Source organism: Zalophus californianus, chromosome 7 (assembly GCF_009762305.2).
Source record: "Zalophus californianus isolate mZalCal1 chromosome 7, mZalCal1.pri.v2, whole genome shotgun sequence".
In the NCBI taxonomy this organism is placed as follows: Eukaryota; Metazoa; Chordata; class Mammalia; order Carnivora; family Otariidae; genus Zalophus; species Zalophus californianus.
Window position 1 is genome coordinate 132976333 of NC_045601.1, and position 21801 is coordinate 132998133.

General features: G+C 44.5%; 2 protein-coding genes and 1 non-coding gene across 19 annotated transcripts in view; 1 reads left to right on the plus strand and 2 right to left on the minus strand.

The window, feature by feature from the left end:
* Positions 1-21801, plus strand: part of SIRT5 (sirtuin 5) — a 35938-nt gene that overhangs the window by 8012 nt on the left and 6125 nt on the right. For 12 of the 17 annotated variants that reach the window (XM_027603511.1, XM_027603507.1, XM_027603503.1 and 9 more), the window contains 6 exons: positions 164-314; positions 3419-3552; positions 6735-6960; positions 9049-9136; positions 9960-10013; positions 14280-14395. In XM_027603511.1, the coding sequence (XP_027459312.1) occupies positions 200-314; positions 3419-3552; positions 6735-6960; positions 9049-9136; positions 9960-10013; positions 14280-14395 (733 nt within the window). In that variant the 5' untranslated portion in view covers positions 164-199. Of the gene's footprint in view, positions 1-163; positions 315-3418; positions 3553-6734; positions 6961-9048; positions 9137-9959; positions 10014-11934; positions 12059-12505; positions 12588-14279; positions 14396-21801 lie in introns of those variants that run through there. The other 5 variants (XR_003521670.1, XR_003521671.1, XM_027603514.1 and 2 more) reach the window with 3 other exon arrangements.
* Positions 12877-13426, minus strand: LOC113927582 (60S ribosomal protein L10-like). The gene has a single exon (XM_027603517.2). It carries the CDS (start codon positions 13193-13195, stop codon positions 12893-12895), a length of 303 nt encoding a protein of 100 aa, XP_027459318.2. The 5' UTR covers positions 13196-13426; the 3' UTR covers positions 12877-12892.
* On the minus strand, positions 13256-13389 carry LOC113928164. The gene has a single exon (XR_003521841.1). It is a non-coding gene; the product is annotated as a small nucleolar RNA SNORA70 (small nucleolar RNA).

Below are 21801 nucleotides of genomic sequence, written 5' to 3' on the forward strand. Positions count from 1 at the left end.
CAGGGCCCCTGGGAGTGCTTGAGAACACAAATGGAAAACAGTTGCTTTAGAGGAGGAATACCATCAAGATCTGATACTCATGATTTTTGTAAAGGGCATTCTTACATATTTATATGTACAAATACAAGTTGATTCTGTTTGTTTCTGTGGTTTTTTCCCAAAGCCCCATCTCAGGAATTAGTACCACAAAGAAAACCTGATGCAACCTCTTCAGATTGTCCCCCTCCGATTACTTCACGGGCTGTATTGTGGACTGAAGTCTCCAGCCTCCTCTGGAACCCGGATTTGCCCAACAATGGCTCGACCAAGTTCAAGTAGGTCTTTCTTAGCCTGCCACCCCTTTTGTCTCCGGTGGAATTTGAAGAACCTGAGAGTTCCTGCACTTTGACGGGGGAATGTCTATAGTGGAGTGGGTGCTGGGCAGGATTTTGGAGAAAGCCACAGTGCTGTTCTCTCCTCAGGCAAACCCCTTCCAGGATAGGGTCTGGGATGATCTCTCGGTAATCAAGTTGAAGTCCTTTGGAGACATTGTATTGCTTCTCCTAGAATATTTGCACTCAGGCTTCTCACATAGGACTTGTCTTTTAAAGCCCTCACCTCTCAGCAAGAGGGGAAAGCTGTCCTTCAGGGTAATACCGAGTTGACTGTTCTACTGCACAGGTAGGGTTCCTGTCTCTACCCGGGCCCTTAGTCTGTAGTGAATATAGAGCCTAACAGATTTATACAATAAAGGATCTTTGGTGGGCCTGTGAAACATGCTTTAGCATGGCATCGAAAGGCCAAGCTGACCGCTTTGAGCCTATCTTTTTAGATAACTTTTCCTAATACTGCAGGCGTGCTCAGACAGAGCAGCTCCTCCTTCCATTTTGCCCAAGCTCAGGAACGGAAAACAACCGAATCCCTTGGTGTTCCTGGCTGTGGAGAACAGGGCAGGCTGCTAGAGGCCATGGGGGACCCGCAAGTGTGTGCCTGACTTCTGCCCAGAGTGGGCCATCTGGGTTTGGAACTGCAAAACGTCCTGGGGGATTTTCCCTTAGTAGTTGAGAAATGCCTTTTTTTCTTTTCTTCCTCTTCTTCTTTTTAAGATTTTCTACCACATTAACATTATTATATTTATATCCTGTTTTCCAAGAGCCAAACCTCAGTTGACCGTTTTGTGTCTAGAAGTTGCTTAAAGTGGGACTTTAATAGAAGTCATTTTGACTTAGGACCTACTCATCAGTAGAATGACAGAGTTTACATTTCAGGTAAAAAACAAACAAACAAACAAATATTTAGGGCTAGGGAAAGCTTTATGGGTGAACTTTGAAGTCCTTGAGGACATTTGTAGGGTTTGAACCCAGGAGTCACACAAATAGTCCTTAGTAAAGTACTCTTACATTTTTTTATTAAGCATCTTGTTCTTTCAGGAGATTAGATTAGACTGCACACTCCAGTCCACCCAGACTGGGTTTCTTTTTTCAAATTCTTCCTAGTGGGACAGCTTTGGTGTGCCTCATTTGTCACACTGGTCTAACTCCAAAGGGGATGTAAGCATGGGCTGAGCTTTGGCAGGGTTGGCAAATGATTGGGCTGGTTATGCCACAAGGGGACAGTGTGCCTGCACCATCTTCAGTGCTTTGGGACTTAGGCTGCCGGAAAAGTGATCCCAGGGAGCTTCAAGAATGTGGCTGGAGAGGGAGTTGGAGCCTGTGCTTCTTTGTTTCTGAGAGTCTGCTTTTACTCCCTGTGCCTTCTTCCCAGCAGCCAGAGAGGAGGGGGAGGGGAGAGGAGATGGGGCCTTTATTAAGATTCTCAGTCATGGGCCAGTCGTGGGGGTGACTCTGGGCTTATGAGGATGAAACCTCGGAAGGGAGGCGTTGATGCATGAGAAACTAATGGGATCTGTCTTACCAGCTCAGGGCACAAAATGAAGTCACATTCTCGTTCCTATCTAAGTTGTCTCTCTGCCCCCACCGCACTAGCTCTCCTTTTTTCCAACCTGCCTGTCCTGGGTTCCGTCTCTCAGGGGATGCTCGTTCATTCCAGGGATTAACCTTGTTTGCCATTGCCTATGCAGGTCCGGCATTTGCTTCTCCCCGGGGCGGTGGGGGGCGGGGAGGGCAGAAGAGGGAGTTTCTCAGCTCTGTACTGCTTAGGCCTGGCCTGCTGGGGCCGCAGCACTTACGTACCCTGCAAATGAGGGCCTGCAGAGCCACGGTGCCTGGGACAGAGGGGTGTCGCTCAGACACATGCCCTGTCCTAACCGAATCTCTGTTGCCCAGGAGCAACAATGACATTTCCGAGTCTAGTTCCTCATTCTAAACCTGGGATGAGGACATTTGTTGCGGGGGCAGATTCTACCTTGTAGTCCATGCACAGTGCTTGGTGCAGAGAGCCTGGGGCACAGGGAGTCCTCCTCAAATGGTGGTTGCTGCCCCTGATGGACAGAGATCAAGTGGGGGAATACCTGGATGTGCAGAACAAGGCACTCCGTCCCAGAGAGCAAGCTATAGTCTGTGACCGTGGTTACCTGCTGTCACGGTATTCTCTGTGTTCAACTCCCTTCTGTTATCCCAAGTCCCTGGTGACGTCTTGTTGAAAGGTCCAACTCTTACTTGAATTGTAAAGGAGAAGCCTATGTGTCCAGGTTTGGAGCAGAGCATCTGTTCACCGGGGAGGGGGCCTCACCCTCACCTTGTAATGATGTCTAGGGAAGCTGAAATTAACAAGATCCCCAAAGGGAACAGAATTTGGAAGTAAGGGAAGGCCTTGAGTCCAGTGGGCGTGAGGTCAACCCCCCCTTCACTAGCTTGTTTTTACTGTTATGAAGGAGGATGCTTTCCCATCCATTAGCTTTTAAAAATCTTTGTAACAGCCTGCTGTCGGGAAGGCCCTACTGTGCACATCAAACAGCCAGGAGAGCAGAGGGCTGGTCCTTCCTATCACTTTTCACAGGTGGATGGATGGATGGGAGGCAGAGCCAAGATTCAAAGCCAATGTTGTGTACCCTGCTTCTTTCTTTAAGATGCTTTACACTCGTACAGCAGGCCGCGTGGACGGCGTCTTCATGGCACAGGAATGATTTTTTTTAAGGATGTATTTATTTTATTTTATTATTTTCTTAAAAGATGTATTTGAGAGAGAGAGCATGAGCGAGAAGGGCAGAGGGAGAGAGAGAATCTCAAGCAGACTCCACGCTCAGTGCGGAGCCTGATGTGGGGCTCAATCTCTCGACCCTGAGATCACGACCTGAGCCAAAACCAAGAGTCGGTCGCTCCACTGAACCACCCAGGTGCCCCTGGTACAGGAATGATTTTTATTTGGGGATCCTAAAGTATCATTTCACGCAAGGTCAAGTCAAAATATGAACAACTGATACAGGATAAAAATGCCCACACGGTACACTGGATTTATAAAGATTTTATTATCTCTTTAGATATGGCTGATTTTCGGAAGTTTTTTGCAAAAGCAAAGCACATGGTCATCATTTCAGGGGCTGGTGTTAGTGCTGAGAGCGGAGTCCCGACTTTCAGAGGAGCAGGGGGATACTGGAGAAAATGGCAAGCTCAGGTGAGCAGTGTTTCCAGAATACTAAGGAGTTCTCCTGAATGAAGCCTTGGCAGAGTCTGATGCCCGACGGAGGGGACAAAGTTCCGAAATTAACCACGACTCTCATCTTGGTTATTTGGGCAACAACACAAAGTGTGTATGATTAAGGTCTCAGACGTAAGCAAAACAGCTGCTTTCCTTACTTTCTAGATCTGTAGAGATTGTATTTATTCACGTAACAATTTAGATTTCTTCTAGTAATTAAAGTGGAGTCGGAGAAATTGTGTTTAGCATAGTTCATCACTTTTCTACAGATATTGAAATTAAGTATTACACATTTTTAAAGTTCCTGTGAACTTTTCATATCTTTTTTTAAAAGATTTTATTTATTTATTTGAGAGAGAGAGAGCGAGCGCGCAAGCCGGAGGAGGGGCAGAGGGAGAGGGAGAAGCAGGCTCCCTGCTGAGCAGGGAGAGTTTGATCCCAGGATCCCGGATCATGACCTGAGCCGAACTGTAGCAATATTTCTAATACTGCGTGATGAACATGACTGTAATGCTGAATGCCATAAAGATACTATACCCATTCATTAGTGGGTAGACCAGCTACCTTGAAGTGACTTTATCCATTGCACTAGGTACCATAAAGCAGTCATATTGGTGCTTCTTCATTAGCAGCATATGAATTTTCACACATAAATAAATATGAATTTTTTTACCTTTTATTTATTTGATGTCTACTGTTAGTAATATGTATATCATCTACGGTGTTTTGTATCATATATAAGAATATTGATGTAGGCACTGACTGATGATTCATGTTGTAAAGGGACAATGTAATTTTGGTATGGATACATATGGGACAGCACAGTAGGTGTATTTTCTCTTATGATTTTAATAACATTTTTTTCTAGTGTACTTTATTGAGGAACAGTATATACACATATAACATACAAAATATGTGTTAATTGACTGTTTCTGTTATTGGTAAGGCTTTCCGTCAACAGCAGGCTATTAGTTCCGGGGGATCAAAATTGGGGGATCAAAAGTTACACGGAAGATTTTCGACCACACAGAGGTCAGTGCCCTTAAGCCCCACATTGTTCACGGATTAACTGTACATACAATAAAACTCACCAATTTAAAGTGTGCCATTCAATGAATTTTAACAAGTGTAGCCACCACCCGCCATCCTGGGCCCAGAATATACCTTTAGTCCTTATGCATTCAGCTTCCTTGCCTCCCCCTGGCCCAGGAAACCCCTAGTTTTGGAGTGTAGGAGGTTTTTGTCTGTTTTCATTTTTTTTTAAGATTTTTTATTTATTTATTTGAGAGAGAGAGAGCATGAAAGAGGGGAGAGGGAGCTCCCACTGAGCAGGGAGCCCGACGCGGGACTCGATCCCAGGACCCTGGGATCATGATCTGAGCCGAAGGCAGAGACCTAACCAACTGAGCCACCCAGGTGCCTAGGTTTTGTCTGTTTTATCCATTGCTCTGTCCTCAGCTCCCAGAACTCTGGCACATGTAAGTCTTGATAGACTTTTGTTGGTTGAATGAAGGCCATCATAAATAGTTACTTCAGTACATGAATTCCAATTTTATTTATTTATTTTTTAAAGATTATTTATTTATTGAGAGAGAGAGAATGATAGAGAGCATGAGAGGGGGGAGAGTCAGAGGGAGAAGCAGACTCCTCGCTGAGCAGGGAGCCCTATGCAGGACTCGATCCCGGGACCCTGGGGTCATGACCTGAGCGGAAGGCAGATGCTTAACCAACTAAGCCACCCAGGCGCCCTGAATTCCAATTTTAGTAGGTAGTGTCTTGTTAAGTGAAGGGTTAATGAACATACCTTTCCTGCCCTATTAAATGGCTGGCAAATGTGTGGGATGTTTTTTTTAATTTTTTTTTTTTACTTATTTTATTTTTTTTTAATTTTATTATGTTATGTTAGTCACCATACAATACATCATTAGTTTTTGATGTGGTGATCCAAATGTGTGGGATGTTTTGTCACCTCTCTGCTGCCCTCCAGCTGAGCCTGTGGAGGTAGTTGGGGGGGATCATTGCCTTAAAGGTGAAGGAGGGGAGGAAGGAGCACTGAGGGCCATTAGGGTCCCACAAGAGAGAAGAACAGTCCCTGAATTAGAGGAGCAGGGAGTGGGGGCTCAGAGGGGTTCAGGGGGCTCTTCTAGAGGAGAGAGATGGTCAGTGGTGTCAAAGCAGCTCAGAGTTTGTGGGGAAGCAAAGAAGTCCATAGAATGTGTCTGACACCAGCTCTGTTCCAAGGATACATGTAGACACGTTCCCATGGCACCTGTAAACTGCTTCAGGCCACTCGCAGTGTGTGGAGGGCAGGAAGGATGTACGGTGGATGTGGATAATCCACACCATAGACGTTTGCTCCCCATTCACTCCCCAAATGAAGGCTGACTCTACCACCAGGTAGGAGGGTGACCTTTATAGTCAAACAAAATGCGTAACACCACCACCACCACAATCGAGATATGGATTATTTCTTTTTTTTTTTTAAAGATTTTATTTATTTATTTGAGAGAAAGAGAGAGATAACGAGAGACAGCACAAGCAGGGGGAGAGGGAAAAGCAGACTCCCTGCTGAGCAGAGAGCCCTACGCGGGACTCGATCCCAGGACCCTGGGATCATGACCTGAGCTGACGGTAGACGCCCAACTGACTGAGCCACCCAGGTGCCCCAAGATAGAGACTATTTCAGTCGTTGCCAGAGGTTCCCTTGTGGCCTTTCCCATAGGCTTGCAGCCCCAGACAACAATGACTCTCCTCTCTTTCGCCGTGGATGAGATTTTTCCCATCCTAGAAGAGGAATCATCCTTTAAAAATATTTTTTTATATATTCTGTTAATATATATCCTGTTTTTTATTTGCATAGTTGCATGTATGCGTGTAGTTATAATTATAGTTATAAAAAAACTGAGTTTCTCGGCTATGGCCATTATATCTTAAGTGGGCATTTTGCATTTTCCTTTTTTTTCCTGGATAAATGAAATCGACTTCCTATATATTTGGGGGCCCCTGTCCTGACTCTGCCACACCGCGCGGGCCGCCGGCAGGTGTGTTCCAGCTTGCTCCCTCCAGAAACCGCCTGCTTCTGTGGCCCAGAGCATTAGTGCATCCTGGCCTTCCCTCTCTGACTCCCACCTCTCCCCCCCCCCCCCCCGCCCCACCAGGACCTGGCCACCCCACAGGCCTTTGCGCGAAACCCTTCCCTGGTGTGGGAGTTCTACCACTACCGGCGGGAGGTCATGCTGAGCAAGGAGCCGAACCCCGGGCACCTGGCCATCGCTGAATGTGAGGCCCGGCTGCGCGGGCAGGGCCGACGGGTCATGGTCATCACCCAAAACATTGATGAGCTGCACCGCAGGGCTGGCACCAAGAACCTTCTGGAAATCCATGGTGAGGGGCCCTCACGCGCGGGGAGGGGAACCAGACTTCAAAACACAAGTCCTGCCATTACCCCCCCATCCCCAGAGGCACTGAATCAGAATCTGCATTTTGACAAGATGCCCCAGGCGTCTGGTGTGAGCATTACACAGCAGGGGTGCAAGTGCCCAGCTGGGCTGAGGGGAAATGGGAGGCTGGGGGACCACTAAGACTGGCATTCTTGGGGGTAGCCATTTACTTCCCCTTTGTCCCCAGACGGCTCTCTCCCCCGAGGCTGTGCTCCTGCTTAGCTGGCGAGCCTTTAGGGAAGCTGCCAGATCAGTGACCTTCATTGCTGCCAGCCCACCAAGTTTGTGACACCCGAGGAGTTTGTGTTGTATCCTGCTGGCTTCCCTTCTCTGCCCTTGAGGACATCCTTCTTTTCCCTCATGTACTCTCCTATCCTCTGCCCACAACCCCCCCAGCTTGGAGCTCACCAAAAATCTAATAAATTCATTCATACAAGGGCATACATGGGTATGCAAGATTTCTTCCCAAGGGCATTTGTATTTAAGAGCCTACCAAACTTCCATCCCAAGGAATGCATTTCTAGTTTCCAGAAATTCCTTCTGGAATTTCCAGAAGCAGTGGCCGCGTGGGGAATGTTGCTGGGTTTTGTGGGTGTGCAGTGACGTTGCCCATTTTTGCCTGGGATCACGGCAGTCGAGCACTGTTCGCTTGGGTCCTGTCTTGTGTTTGCGTCCTAGCAGTAGGACGGACTGAGTGCCTTGTTGGCACCTTCTTTCACAGGGTCTGTCCATGTGGCCCATTTCTCTGCAGTTTCAGAATGTAGGTGGTGTCACTTGCCATGCATAAATGTATAAAATGGCGATGTTAACACCTATCTTATGGTTGTTTTAAGGATTAAATAAGATAATATGTGCATCTTAGTTGGAACTTTGGGGGTTGCAGATGAGTAGAACTCTCTTCTAATTTAGGTAAAAACAAAAGAAAGCCCCGCCTTTCATCAAACTAAAGATGCCATCAGTTTTAAGATGCATCACGGCCAAGGCGGGGCTCAAACTCACAACTCTGAGGTCAGGACCTGAGCTGAGATCAGATCAGATCTTCCATGCTCTGTGCCATCTTGGGGATCAGTGACACAGCATTTCCTAAAAGGCTGCTCCTCTCTAGTCTCCGGGTTCCCTTCCAAGCTGTTGACACTCTTCCTGCAGTGTCCGATACCAGGTCTTTCTGGCTCTCACCGAAACGTGTCCGTGGAAGGGTTCTAGACAACAGCCAGAACTCATTGTCCTCCTCAAATGGCCCTTCTGTGGTTTGCCGGCTGAAATGCCCAGGGCTGGCCTTTGTCCCATCAGGCCACCGAGAGTAACGGATTAGGTACCGTGATTGGACCAGTCTGGAGCGTGGGCCTGAGCTTGTATTTTGGGATGCGATTGACAGCTCCTTCCACTCGGATGGGGTAGAAGAGAGACGGCTCCCCAAGGAAGGAGTGCTGGATGGAATGGAGGGCTACACATCCACTCTGGTGTGGCCGGGCTCAGTGCAGTGCTGGGCACAAGGCGAACATCTGATGGATTACAGTCACCGTTACCGGCTTAGCTCAAGAAATGGTCACTAATTTTAATAATTATTTGCTTCATGTACTAGTTGATTATGTATTTATTGAGCAGCTTTTGTATAAAAGATTCAAAATTTGTTAGGTCAAAATTAAGATTTTGCAAATACATCCAAGATATGGAACCTTTATCAATCATATACGTAGTAAACCGTGCCCTTCGGTTTACTTTGGCTTCATCTGCCCTACTGAGCACTTCAAATCCACCTGCACATCGAGGTCATTCGAGAGCTCCTTAGTCATGTAGTAAGTGATTTTATCTCTCTCCTTTCCAGATCTCTGGACTCCACAGAGTCCAGAAGGTAGATGCCCTCTGCTTGCTCAGGACCTCTGCACGCCTTTGTATTTCCCTTGATACCTAGGGCAGGCCCATTTGCTAACATGAACCTATAAAACCTCAATTATTTGGTACCCCTTCAGACATGGAGACAATTGCTCTTGATTATACTAAATTCTGGTCTTGTTGAATTCATGTTTTTCAGGTAGCTTATTTAAAACTCGCTGTACCTCTTGTGGCATTGTGGCTGAGAATTACAAGAGTCCAATTTGTCCAGCTTTATCAGGGAAAGGGTAATTATACTGCCCTCCAGAACGAGTGTGTGTTGTTTTCTCTTTTCAGTTGAACATAAATGTAAGGAAATTGAACTTTAGCCTGGGATTCCCATGGATATTTGTGAGAAGTAAGACTAGATACAGTACACCCATCTGATAAAAGAAATATCTTGCTAAAAATTTACAATGCTAAGTGAAAACCACAGGATCTGTTATCTAACATGATCCCAACACACACACACACACACACACACACACACACACACACACACACACACACCCTTCATGTTGGTATATCTGTATATAGGTAAAAGACCACTAGAGAATAAAACAAAATATTAATAGTGATTATCAAGGTGGGATTATGGGAAATTTTGATTTCTTCTTTTTCACTTTCTAGAATTCTCTAACAATTCTATGAGGAACATGTACTATTATTATAATTAGGTTAAAAAATAAGAGTAGACTCAGAATATTGAGAAAAATTTTACCTGGCCATTTTAAATCAGTGTAAATTATATAAGTAATATATTAATACAGTATCATTGCAGAAGAGTCAAATCATGATGATGTAAACAGTGCGTATCATGAAACTCCCCCCTTAGCATACCGGCTGCTCCACCCCCTCCCCACATACACATTCCCTCTTTTGAGGTAAAATCACTGGTAGTTAATTGTTCGGTGTCTGTCTTTCTTGTGTCCTTCTAAGTCAGCATGTATTAATTATGGGTTTTGAACCATGTGCTGCCAGGCAAATATGCAGACTTACTGGGTTATGTTATCTCTTTGTTCTTCGATTATACCAATGACATTGTTTCTTTTCTAATACTGTTTACTTCAGTGCTCCAGACCCTGAAGCTCAAGATGCCAGAATCCCAGTGGAGAAACTTCCCCGGTGGGTAAAATAACGTTGATCCGTGTTTGATTTTCCAGATTGTGAAAAAAGGGAATCAAAATCTAAGTTCATTTTGTAAGGTGCCTCTTATTTTTTTTTTAAAGGTTTATTTATTTATTTATTTGAGAGGGAGAGAGTGGGGGAGCACAAGCAGTGGGAGGAGCAGAGGCAGAGAGAGAAGCAGACTTCCTGCTGAGCAGGGAGCCCGATGCAGGGCTCGATCCCAGGACCCTGGGATCATGACCTGAGCTGAAGGCAGACGTTGAATGACTGAGCCACCCAGGTGCTCTGTGAGGTGCCTTTTAAATATGCCCTGACCTATGAGGCCGAGGGTGGAAAGGCGAAGGTGAACCAAACCAGGGTAAGGAGAACTGTTCCTTTCCGGTCTCTTTTTGCTTTGTGTTCTGGTGGGAGAATTTGAGGTCTGGAAGGTTTCTGGAGCTGTTAGGCTACAGATGTGTATCAGGTGTGTGTGGAGCGTAGAGGCCGACATCTATTATCTCTGTCCTCCTCATCGTCATCAGTGTTATCAATCCAGGGGAAAGGAGACAGTGAAGGGTCTTGCAAAGGTGAAATTACAGGACCAAACAGGATTTTCATAGATTACGATAAACCCTAGAGAGATTTTTTTATCTCGGTTTTTCAAAACCAGTTGTTACCACAGTGTTTCCTAAAATATTTCATAGAGCGTTAGATCCATGCAACATTGATGGGCATTACTTGAAAAAAATGATGTTACATGCTCAAATAAATATGGAAACCACAGATTAAACAAAGTCGGAGCATGTTTGCTTTCCTGCAGGACTTCTCAGAGCATTTAATATGCTGAAATACACTGTTCCTCCTTAAAAAGTGGTTATAATATGTTAATATTTCACCGGTTTATTTAACCACAGAACCCTTTTTATGATTCTTAGTAAGGGTTTTCATTACCGAATTCTAAAGTTTGATATAAAACAATAGGGAATCCTGAGCAGTTCTTGAGTAGATTATTATGATGAAAATGATGTTTGGGGGATTATTTTAGAAGGTATATGTAAGATGACCTAGGAGGTAGTACGGAGTGAAAGATGGAGGGTTTTGGTAATTGACCCTGGAGAACTTGGCTGTGGTCAGGGGAAGAAAAAGGTGAATCCGAGGAAACTGGAAAGGGGGTCATTGATGAGACCAGCAGGTGGTTGGGGTGTTAGAAGCGGGGCTGAGCCTGGTTGCTTCCAGGCAGCCACACCGATGTGTGTGGTGAAGTAGCTGGGAAAGAGAAAGTTGCTGTTAAAACCCCAAATCCAGCTGCGTCAGTGTTGGAGATCCAGTTGGCTTTGTCCGAGCTTCTCCGATCAGGCAGCATCCCATCTAGCAAACAGAAAGGAGCTCCAAGGAGCCACACACAATGGAAGACTTTTATAGGCCAAAGGAGGCAGGGCAAGGAAGATTTTTCTAGCAAAGAGGGAGTTGTTTCAGGCAAGGTCACTGTCCTGTAGGGGACCCAAGGGGCATTTCAGCGGAGTACCCCACTAGTGCTGACCAGGTGGTTCCACATGGACTGGTTTAAAGTTCGCATTCCCTGGAGAGGCTGAAGCTGGAGCCAGGTGAGGTATTAAGTCTTGGTTTGCTGATGTGGGGCTTAGCACAAGGGACTCCATTTTGGGCCTGTTGTCTGTCTTTTTATGAATAAACACGGTTTAGAAAGGGAATGTGACGGTTGGCCGAAACACATTTGTCAACACAAGGGCCATTAACACAAGTACTTTCTATTCAGGATAAGCTCACGTGGTCTGGAAGGGGAGGAATAGAGGATAAGAAGGCTCAGAGCTGAGCAACTGGACGGACTGGATTTGGGGTAGCCCCTAGTCTGCCTGTGATCCACCTGGGCAGACCTGGTGGGACAGGTGTTGGGGTTGGGTGAAGGATGATGTTCTTACAGGTGCGAAGAGGCAGGGTGCAGGGGCCTGCTGCGACCTCACGTGGTGTGGTTTGGAGAAAACCTGGATCCTGCCATTCTGGAGGAGGTTGACAGAGAGCTGACCCTCTGTGACTTATGTTTAGTGGTAGGTCATTCCGTTCCCTGATCTTTGAGATTTTCTGTAACACCAGGACTGGGGTGGAGTTTGGTGTTTTTTCCTTCCCTCCCTCCCCCCCTCCTCCCTCCTCCCTTCCTTTCTTCTCTGTTCCCTTTCCTTCCTTCCCCCTCTGAATTTGTGTGTTGTACCCTACTCGTGGTACCCTACAGAAAAATGAAGAAACAATGAATATGAATTGATCTTAAATATGAAACTATGTAAGACTGTGTCTTGGGCTTCACAAAGCCTCTTCCCACCAAAAAAAAAAAAAAAAACATTTTATTGGTTCTGATTTTGAAAGTACTACATGCTCATTATTAAATTTGAGAAAACACAAAAAAGTACAAAATTATAAAGAGGAAATTAGAAATCACCAATATCTCTACCATCCAGAAATAGCCACTGTAAGCATTTTAGTGTATTTTTTTTTTCTAGATCAGAAATGAGAAACTGCGGCCTGTGGGCAAGATCTGGGCTGCCACTTGCTTTTGTAAATAAAGTTTTATTGGAACACATCCATGTCCATTCTTCTGTGTTGTCTATGGCTGCTTTCACACTCTAATGGCAGAGTTGACTATTTGTGGTAGAGACTGGCTTACAAAGCCTAAAAAAGTTATTATCCAGACCTTTATAGAAAAACATTTGCCTGCCCCTGGTCTAGACCTTTTCTTATGCAGATGTATACATATTGTTTAAAGTTCAAAAATGGGTTCAGACTGTGTGTTCTGTTTTGTTTTGTTTTTTCATTTGTTTGGTTTTTTTTTTGACAGGAAGTAGGTTTTATTGGTGGGCATGAATAGGGAGGGGGCAGTGCCGAGATTCTCACGAGTGCAGAGCCCTCCATTTGTCCAAGGGGCCACGATTAGGGATGTATTTGACCCCACAGATATCTGGGATAAGCCGCTTTTCAGCCACCATGTCTTCAAATTCATCCGCATTAAACTTAGTAAAGCCCCACTTCTTGGAGATGTGGATCTTCTGGCAGCCGGGGAACTTGAACTTGGCCCTGCGTAGGGCCTCAATCACATGTTCCTTGTTCTGCAGCTTGGTACGGATGGACATGATGACTTGGCCATTGTGGACCCTGGCTACTGTGCCCTGGGGCTTTCCAAAGGCACCCCGCATACCTGTCTGCAGCCTAGATTGGAGATAGCATGAGGTCAGACCTCAATATCCACTGGAAAGGGCTGTCTCCAAGGTCCCTTAGGGCAACCCATACAATCAACAGGCTGCATACACTACCAAGGAGGCTACTGTTTGCAGCCATGGCACACTGGGCCCCCATGGACGGAGAGCACAATCGGCTTAATTGGCTGCAGAGTGTTCTGTTTTGAAACAACTTTATTCACGTATATTCCATGCCAGTACATCCACAAATCCACATCATCTTTTAATTGGCTGCATGATGTCCTATTGCTTGGCTATAAAAGGAGATATTTAACCAATCCTCTATTTTTAGACATTTAGGCCTTTTCACATTTTGATATTTTAAATAATCCTATGGTGAATATCCTTAGGCATAACTTCTTAGCATGCTCTTCAGATCCTTTCCTTAGGGCATATTTTCCTGGAAGTGGAGTTAATTGGACAAAGGCTATTTCAGAATTTCTCTAATTTGTCTTTAAAAACAGAAGCACTTTCTCACAGGTGCATATTCATTCAGCCAGTATTTATTGAGCACATCCCAGAGCGTCAGTGCTCATGACCAATGGTCAGATGAGAAAAGCTGGTTTGTACAGCATGTTCTGGCCTTTCCTTTCTTGGAAAGCACATTTCTAAATATGTATTTGTAGGGAAAAACCTGAAAGAATATATATCAAAATGTGAACAGTGGTCATCTTGGGGTAGTAGGATTCTGAATGACATGTTGTATATATTTTTTCTTGGAATTTTCTAATGTTAAAAAAAAAAAAAAAGAACATGGATTCTTGGCATCACCTCCCAGAGCAGAAACAAAACCGAGCCATTCATCTGCCATTCTCTCCATTTGTGCTGCTTTTCTTCTAGCACATTCTTCCAGTGATCAGCTGAAAGGATGCCTCCTAACTTCCCATCTGTCCCTTGGAAGCTCCCCATTGATCTCATCCAGCTTAGCTTCCCTCACACGTGTAACCACAAACTGGCCTGAGTTTATGTCAGGTTTTCTGAAAGAATGTTTCTTCTCCCCATCGTGTGGTCATTTGTCTGTTTCCATTCATTTGCTTGGTAGGTGGGAACTTCCTCCGTGGTTTATCCTGCTGCCATGTTCGCACCGCAGGTGTCTGCACGGGGAGTGCCAGTGGCCGAATTCAACATGGAAACCACCCCTGCCACCAACAGATTCAGGTACAGGGATTACCAAGGTGGGAGAGAGAAGGTACGAAGCAGGTTTGGATATGTCGTCGAAACGGATCTTACCTACTGTTCTCATTAAAAAAAAAAAAAAAAAAAGACAGTTTATGTTTTCTAAATCGGTCTATAGTTGCTTCGATGGAAGAACAAAATATCGGTTACTGTAGACCAAGGCAGCTCTATGTTCCTCCAGGGAATTTGCCTTAAGGCTCTTGCTCACATTTTGAAAGTTCTTCTTTGATGAACATTTTGAAAGTTCTTTGATTCTGTAGGCTTGGCTTTCATTTGTATTTCTCAGCGAGAGTTGGTAATGGCGTTTAGGTGTAAGTGAGTTGAATACCCAGCACATGGCCAGGGAGATGTCCGTGTGGACCTTCATCACCCGCTTTTCTCCCTGGGGGCGGCCTGGGTGAGCTCCTCTTTGGTCTCGTTGCCAAGTAGCTGCCGAATTGCCAGATATCCTCAATAGTAGTATTGGGGGCCATGTCGTGGTGCTGATCCTGTCTCCCATATTTGTGTGGAAAGTGGAGACCATCAGACGATGTGTTTTTAGCCTCATTCTGAGTTCCATTTTATCCTCACCTTCATTTTGCTTTCTTTTTTCACCCTGGCTGTTTTGTCTTCCCTTTTAACTTAGTTTATATATTCTTATCAGTCTGCTTAATTCCTTTCTAGAATAAGGTAGAACATACATAACTCATAAAGAAATACAAATCAATAAAATATAAAACTTCACTGAAACTTGTTATCATTACGTTAGCCAGTGGTTGTCACCTCAGCTGCTTATTTAAAAATACCACTGGGCGGGGCACCTGGGTGGCTCAGTCTGTTGAGCGTCTGCCTTTGGCTCAGGTCATGATCCCAGGGTCCTGGGATCAAGTCCCGCGTCAGGCTCCCTGCTCAGCGGGGAGTCTCCTTCTCCCTCTGCCTGCAGCTCTCCCTGCTTGTGCTCTTTCTCTATCAAATAATAATAAATAAGAAAATAAGATAAATAAAAATAAAAATACGACTGGGTACCACCCATGAGATTCTGATGTAACTGGCCTCAGGTGTAGCCTGGGCATCATGATTTCCATAAACTTCCTAGATCATTCTAACGTGCAGCCAGATGAGGACCAGCATTCTGAGTCTTCACTGGGATAAAAAAATGTGCCACAGACTGTGTGGAAATGCACTCGATGACCCTCTTCTGGTGAGCTGGCTGAATCTAATCTCCTCCCTGTTTTTAATCACTACTGTCTGGGTTCTCGGCCCACTTCTTCATTCATGTGTAAGTGGCAACAACCAGGTGACATCCCTTAAAAACTTGCCGTCTATGTAAAACAGATTCTTTGAAAACTATACAGTAAAAGAAATGAAAAGATCTAAACATGTGGAAGGACACTTATGTCTGTGGACCAGACAGCGTCGTATTGTTAAGACGGCAGTATTCCCCAAATTGATTTACAGATACAGCTAGTCTCCATCCAAATTGCAGCTGGCTTCTTGGCAGAAATTGGTGAGGGGATCCTAAAATTCATATGGAAATGCAAGGGGCCCAGAAGAGCCAAAACAACAAGAAGGATGAAGTTGAAGAACTCACACTTTGCAGTTTCAAAAGTTACTACGAAGTTACAGTTATCAAGACAGCGTGGCGCTGGCGTAAGGATAGACATATGGATTAGGGGGGCAGAACTGAGAGTCCAGAAATAAACCCGCAGTGTATGGCCAACTGGTTTTTGGAAAGGGTATGAAGGCAATTCAGGGAAAGAGTAGTCCTTTTAACAAATGGTTCTGGAACGGCTGAAGTGCCACCTGCAAAAGAATGAAATTGGACTCCTTCTTCATACCACATTCAAAAATTAACCCAAATGAATCATAGACCTACATATAAGAGCTAAAGGTATAAAATACTTAAAAGAAAATATAGGAGTAAGTCTTTGTGACCTCGAGTTAGTTAAAGCCTCTGTGATACGACATCAAAAGCACAAGTAATGTAAGAAAAATGGGTAAATTCCGTGGCACAACGTCAGAAGCACCAGTAATGTAAGAAAAATGGGTAAATTCCGTGGTACGATGTCAAAAGCACCAGTAATGTAAGAAAAATGGGTAAATTCCGTGGTACGACGTCAAAAGCACAAGTAATGTAAGAAAAATGGGTAAATTGGCTTTCAATCAACATTAGAAACCTCTGTGCTTCAGTGGGCCCCATCAATAAAATAAAAAAGACAACCCATGAGATGGGAGGAAATATTTGCTAGTCTAATATTTGATATGGGACTTGCATCCAGAATATATAAAGAACTCTCACAATTCAATAATAAAAAGAGAAATCATCCAATTTAGAAATGGGCCAAATATTTGAATAGACATTTCTCCAAATACATATACATGGTCAATAAGCATATTGAAAATGTGCTGAACATTATAAAAATTAGGGAAATGCGAATTAAAACCACCCTGATATACCTCTCAACAACCACTGGCATGGCTATAATTTAAAAAAACAAAACAAAACAACAAGTGTTGGTGAAGAAACTGGACCCCTCATCCGTTGCAGGTGGAAACGTACAATGGTGCAGCCTCTTTGGAAAACAGTCTGGCAGTTCCTCAAGAGGTTATATGCAGAGCTAACATACGACCCTGTGGTTCTCTTAGGTATATAGCCAAGAGAAATGAAAACATCACAAAAACGTGTACATGAATGTTCATAGCAGTATTGTTCATAATAATCAAAAAGCGTGAACAATCCAGATGTCCTTCATCTGATTAGTGGATAAGGGAAATTTGGTATTTATACAAGGGAATATTATTCAGCCATAAAAAGAATGATGTACTGATCCATTCAACAACATGAATGACCCTTGAAAACATTATACTAAGTGAAGGAAGCCAGACACACAAGACCACAAATCTTATGATTCCATTTATATGAGATATCCAGAAATCAACAGAGACTCGAAGTGGATGAGTGGTTGTCTAGGGTTCGGGTAGAGAGGAATAGGGAGTGACTGTTAATGAGGACAAGTTTCCTTTTGGGATGATGAAAATGTTCTAACGTTGACTGTGGTGATGGTTGTGCAATTTTGTGAGTATACTAAAGAAAACATTAAATTATACGTTTTAAACAGATTATATGTGAAGGACATCTCAATAAAGCTGTCCTATTAAAAATTAAATTCTCTTCTAACTTACCCCTGAGAATAGACACGAGGCCTCTAATATGCATTGTAGCACCTGGACCAGCATGCATCATTAACAGGAATGTCAGAGCCAGACAACTCAGGCCCCTCGTCTGCTGAAAGAGCATCAGAATCCTCCAAGAGCAGGATGGCATAAACTTTCTGAAGGAGGGAATGAGCTACATCCCCAGTCCCTTTCTTCTCATGTGGTTTATTTTTAGCCCGATGATCTCCAGCTCACCTCTACAAGGTAGAAAGAATGAAAACGTATCATCACGGTAGAAAAGTAACAAAATGCAGATGGGGAAAAAGAAGAAAATCAAAGCAATGTGCTTCCACAGGCCCAGAGCTGGCCTCTCCCTTTCATGCCCTGGACTGACCAGCAGCTACTGGGCATCCGTTGTGTGTGTCTTCAGAGGAAATTGAACTTGGTAGGTTTCCTGCAAGTTAAGAAGAGCGTCCTGGCATATAAGGATATCATTATGTAAGTTGGGCCTCCTAAAACTACGGACCTGACTCATCTGCTTCTCCTTCTCAGCCAAAATTGTTCAGCTTCACGTCCTGAAAAGCGGCCACGTCTCCTTTCAGACAGACCGGGTACTTGCTCGTTAGAAACTTTGATCGAATTTGACAAGCTACTCATTGACCCAGCACTGACCACAAGAACCACCTTCTGTTGGCTTCTTGGGGGAGCTGAGGCTGGCTGTACCACTAAGTCTGGGAATTTTCCCAGATGAGTGTAACTGACCAGTGAAGACAGTCGTGCTTTTTTATCTAGGAGTCATCAAAGCTGACATTTAGAAGAGATGCCGGGGATCCTTTTACCTTCTCGACTTTTCAAACAGGAACCAGGCCCAGAGCAATTGAGCGTTCGAACACACGGTCTAAGACGGTCTAACAAGGGAAGAATTGTCTCTTACATCTCATGCGTGATAGATTTGGGTTGAATTTTACGCTAGGTCGGGGCTCAGCAAACTGCTTCCTGTAGACCAAATTCACCCAGCGTCTGTATTTGTAAATAAAGTTTTATTGGAACTCAGCCACGGCCATGGGTTTCTGTATTGTCCACGGCTGCCTTTGCACCTACAACAACTCAGCTGAGTCATTGCAACAGACACTGTCTGGCCTGCAAAGCCTAAAATATGTTCTCTGGCTCTTCACAGAAAAAAGGTGGCCAACAGCTGCTCTAGGTTAACGAGAGAAGCGAAAACTGGGAAATATGTCCTTTTAACTTGATTTCCTTTTACCTAAGCAGGGAGCAGGGATGCTACCTACACTTTAAACTTGGATCTCACAGGACATCTGAGAACTTGCTCAAGTTGTAGATTCCTTGCCCCAGTTCTAATTTAGAGACAAAGTCACAGAATTTGTGTCCCACTGAAATGTATTACTATTTTCAAGGTGTTAATTAGTTCCGGTTTTGTTTTTGTCATTTTCCCTATCCCCGATGGTTGTCTCCGATGAGTTCTGACAAGACATTACGGTTAGAGTAGACCCTAGGTATTTTCTAATTGGGCTTCAAGGTTTTGACTGTTATTCAACCCCTGAGGTCCTTGGCACATGAGGGTCTGTGCATTTGCTGAGAGAGAAATGGGATTTGTGCTCGCCTGAGAGATGGCACAAAGGGCCTTCCAGCACCCTGGGCCTCCTGTGCCCCCCTGACTACCATCTTTGAATTTTTCTAAACTGTGGAATTCAGCTGAAGTCCACAGATATCTGCTAGGTACCTACTAGGTACTAGGTACTAGGTATACTGTTCTAGGTGCTCAGGATAGGATATATTGGTAAACCAAAAAATCTGCCATGTGAAGATGACATTCTAGCGGTGGAGGCAAACAGTAAACAGGAAGCATAATAAACGTGCAAATGGTATAGCAGGCAAGAAAGGGGGCAGCAGGTTGTGGCAAAAAGCAAAGGTAGAGCTGAAGGGGAGTGGACAGGCTGCAGGATTCAGCTGGGTAGTCAGGGTAAACCTCACTGAGATGTCTGAGCAGTCTTGCAGGAGGGGAAGGCGTTAGCTAAGGAAATTGTCTGGCTAAGAGCGTTCCAGACACAGGACTACCTGGAGCGGAGGCTGCAAGCCATGCGCGCCTGGGAGGTGGAAGGGACAGGGCTGGAAGTCAGTGTGGCCGGCGTCAAGGTGGGGAGGGGGCATGTCCCAGAAGAGGCGGTCAGTAAGGTCGGGAGGTAACACGTTTCTGCAGGGCAAGAAGTGCCCCCAAAGAAAGCGAGCTGTCAATGGAGTCTGGAAATCGAAGGAGTTCTTAGCTAGAAATGGTTTTATAGATTGCTTTAATTATGTATTTGCTCATCAAGAGTGTAAAGAGTTTACTTTTAGGGTTTTTTTTTAAAGATTTTATTTATTTATTAGAGACAGAGATAGCGAGAGAGAGCACGAGCAGGGGGAGAGGCAGAGGGAGAAGCAGGCTTCCCGCCAAGCAGGGAGCCTGATGCGGGGCTCGATCCCAGGACCCCAGGATCATGACCTGAGCTGAAGGCAGATGCTTAACCGACTGAGCCACTCAGGCGCCCCAAGAGTTTACTTTTAATTTACGGATGACTGCAGTTGGTAGGAAGTCCGATGCCTGGGTGAGCTGTCATGGGTGGGTAGTAAGGGCCCTACTCTTGGCTCATGCAGCTGGCTCTTGGTTAGTCTGTTCGTCAAAAAGTCATGTAAAGTCAGACTAATTTTAAAAGGACACATAGATGCCTTAGCAAAATATACTTAAAGATACTTAAAAATATTTAATTTTATTTATTTAAAATATGTTTGTTTATAGCAAAGTCTGCATTCATTTATTTCGTTTTGCTTTGTTTGATAGAGCTAAAGGCCTTTTCTGTGAGTCGGGACCTGCTGATTCTGCAGGTCACCTGTGGTGCATTGATGATGCTCCTTATCCTCCCAGTGCTCCCTAGATGCCCCTGAAGATAAAGATCACCCAGCCCTTATTTTGTAAAACAAAACAGACAGCCACAAAAAAAAAAAAAAAAAAAAAAAATTCAGATCCCAAGGCGCTAGTCTAGACTTCCTGAATCAGAATTTCCAGGGCGTGAGGAGGACTGTTTGTATATTTGACAAGTGGCCCAGGTGACTCTTATCATCTGGGAGTCTGGGAAAACACTGGATTACAACCTCTGGTTTGGATATTTTTCTACTTTTTTTTCTTTTTTAAAGTGCAACAAGAACTTATGAAAAGAAATTTGTGAAGCAGCCTTCCCCCTAGTCTTTCCCACCTATGCTAATTTATTTCTTTTTAATTATTTTTAAAAGATTTTATTTATTTATTTGTCAGAGAAAGAGAGAGAGAGAGAGAGAGAGAGCAAACACAAGTGGGGGAGTGGGAGAGGGGAAAGCAGGCTCTCCGCTGAGCAGGGAGCCCAATGCAGGACTCGATCCCAGGACCCCGGGATTGTGACCAGAGCCGAAGGCAGACGCTTAACCGACTGAGCCACCCAAGCGTCCCCCACCTACACTAATTTAATAGAATTATTTTTAGTGAGCTGCCATGTCTTTTCAAAGCATACATCAAATTTTCCTAGGAGCAACCGTCTTTTAACCACTGTATTTTGAGGGTTTATTGCATAATTTTTTTCTCAAATTAGATAATCACATTAACCAATTAGTAGTGGCATGAACAGATTCCAGAGCAAACCCAGTGGTCCTGGTCACCCTGCTGCTGGGGGGAGGGGGGGCGGCGTATGTGTGTTGGGGGGGCGCAGGGTGCTACAACATGAGTCTTCAAGCACTTTTCTTCACGTACCTCTTTTAAACTTGACATCTTAAAATTTTGTATCGGGTGCCTGCGTGGCTCAGTTGGTTAAGCGTCTGCCTTCGGCTCAGGTCACGATCCCGGGGTCCTGGGATCAAGCCCCGCATCGTGCTTCCTGCTCCGTGGGGAGTCTGCTTCTCCCTCCCCCTCTACCTGCTACTCTGCCTACTTGTGCTCTCTCTCTGTCAAAAAAAAAAAAACCAAACTTAAAAAAAATAAATTTTGTATCAAAATAGTTGAAAAAGATGTGATTCCAAGTGTACTGGAAATAAAATACTCTCATTTTAGAATAAAACCGCCATTATCAAGGTTTTAAATACATCCAGGGTGAATGTTGCCGCCACTCAACACCCACCATTATGTATTTACAAAATAGATACACAAGCCCTTTTTAACAACCTTCGCTGTTTTCCTCCTTGAACTTGTATTTCCATTCTGCTTTCACCACAGAAATTTATATTCATGTAAT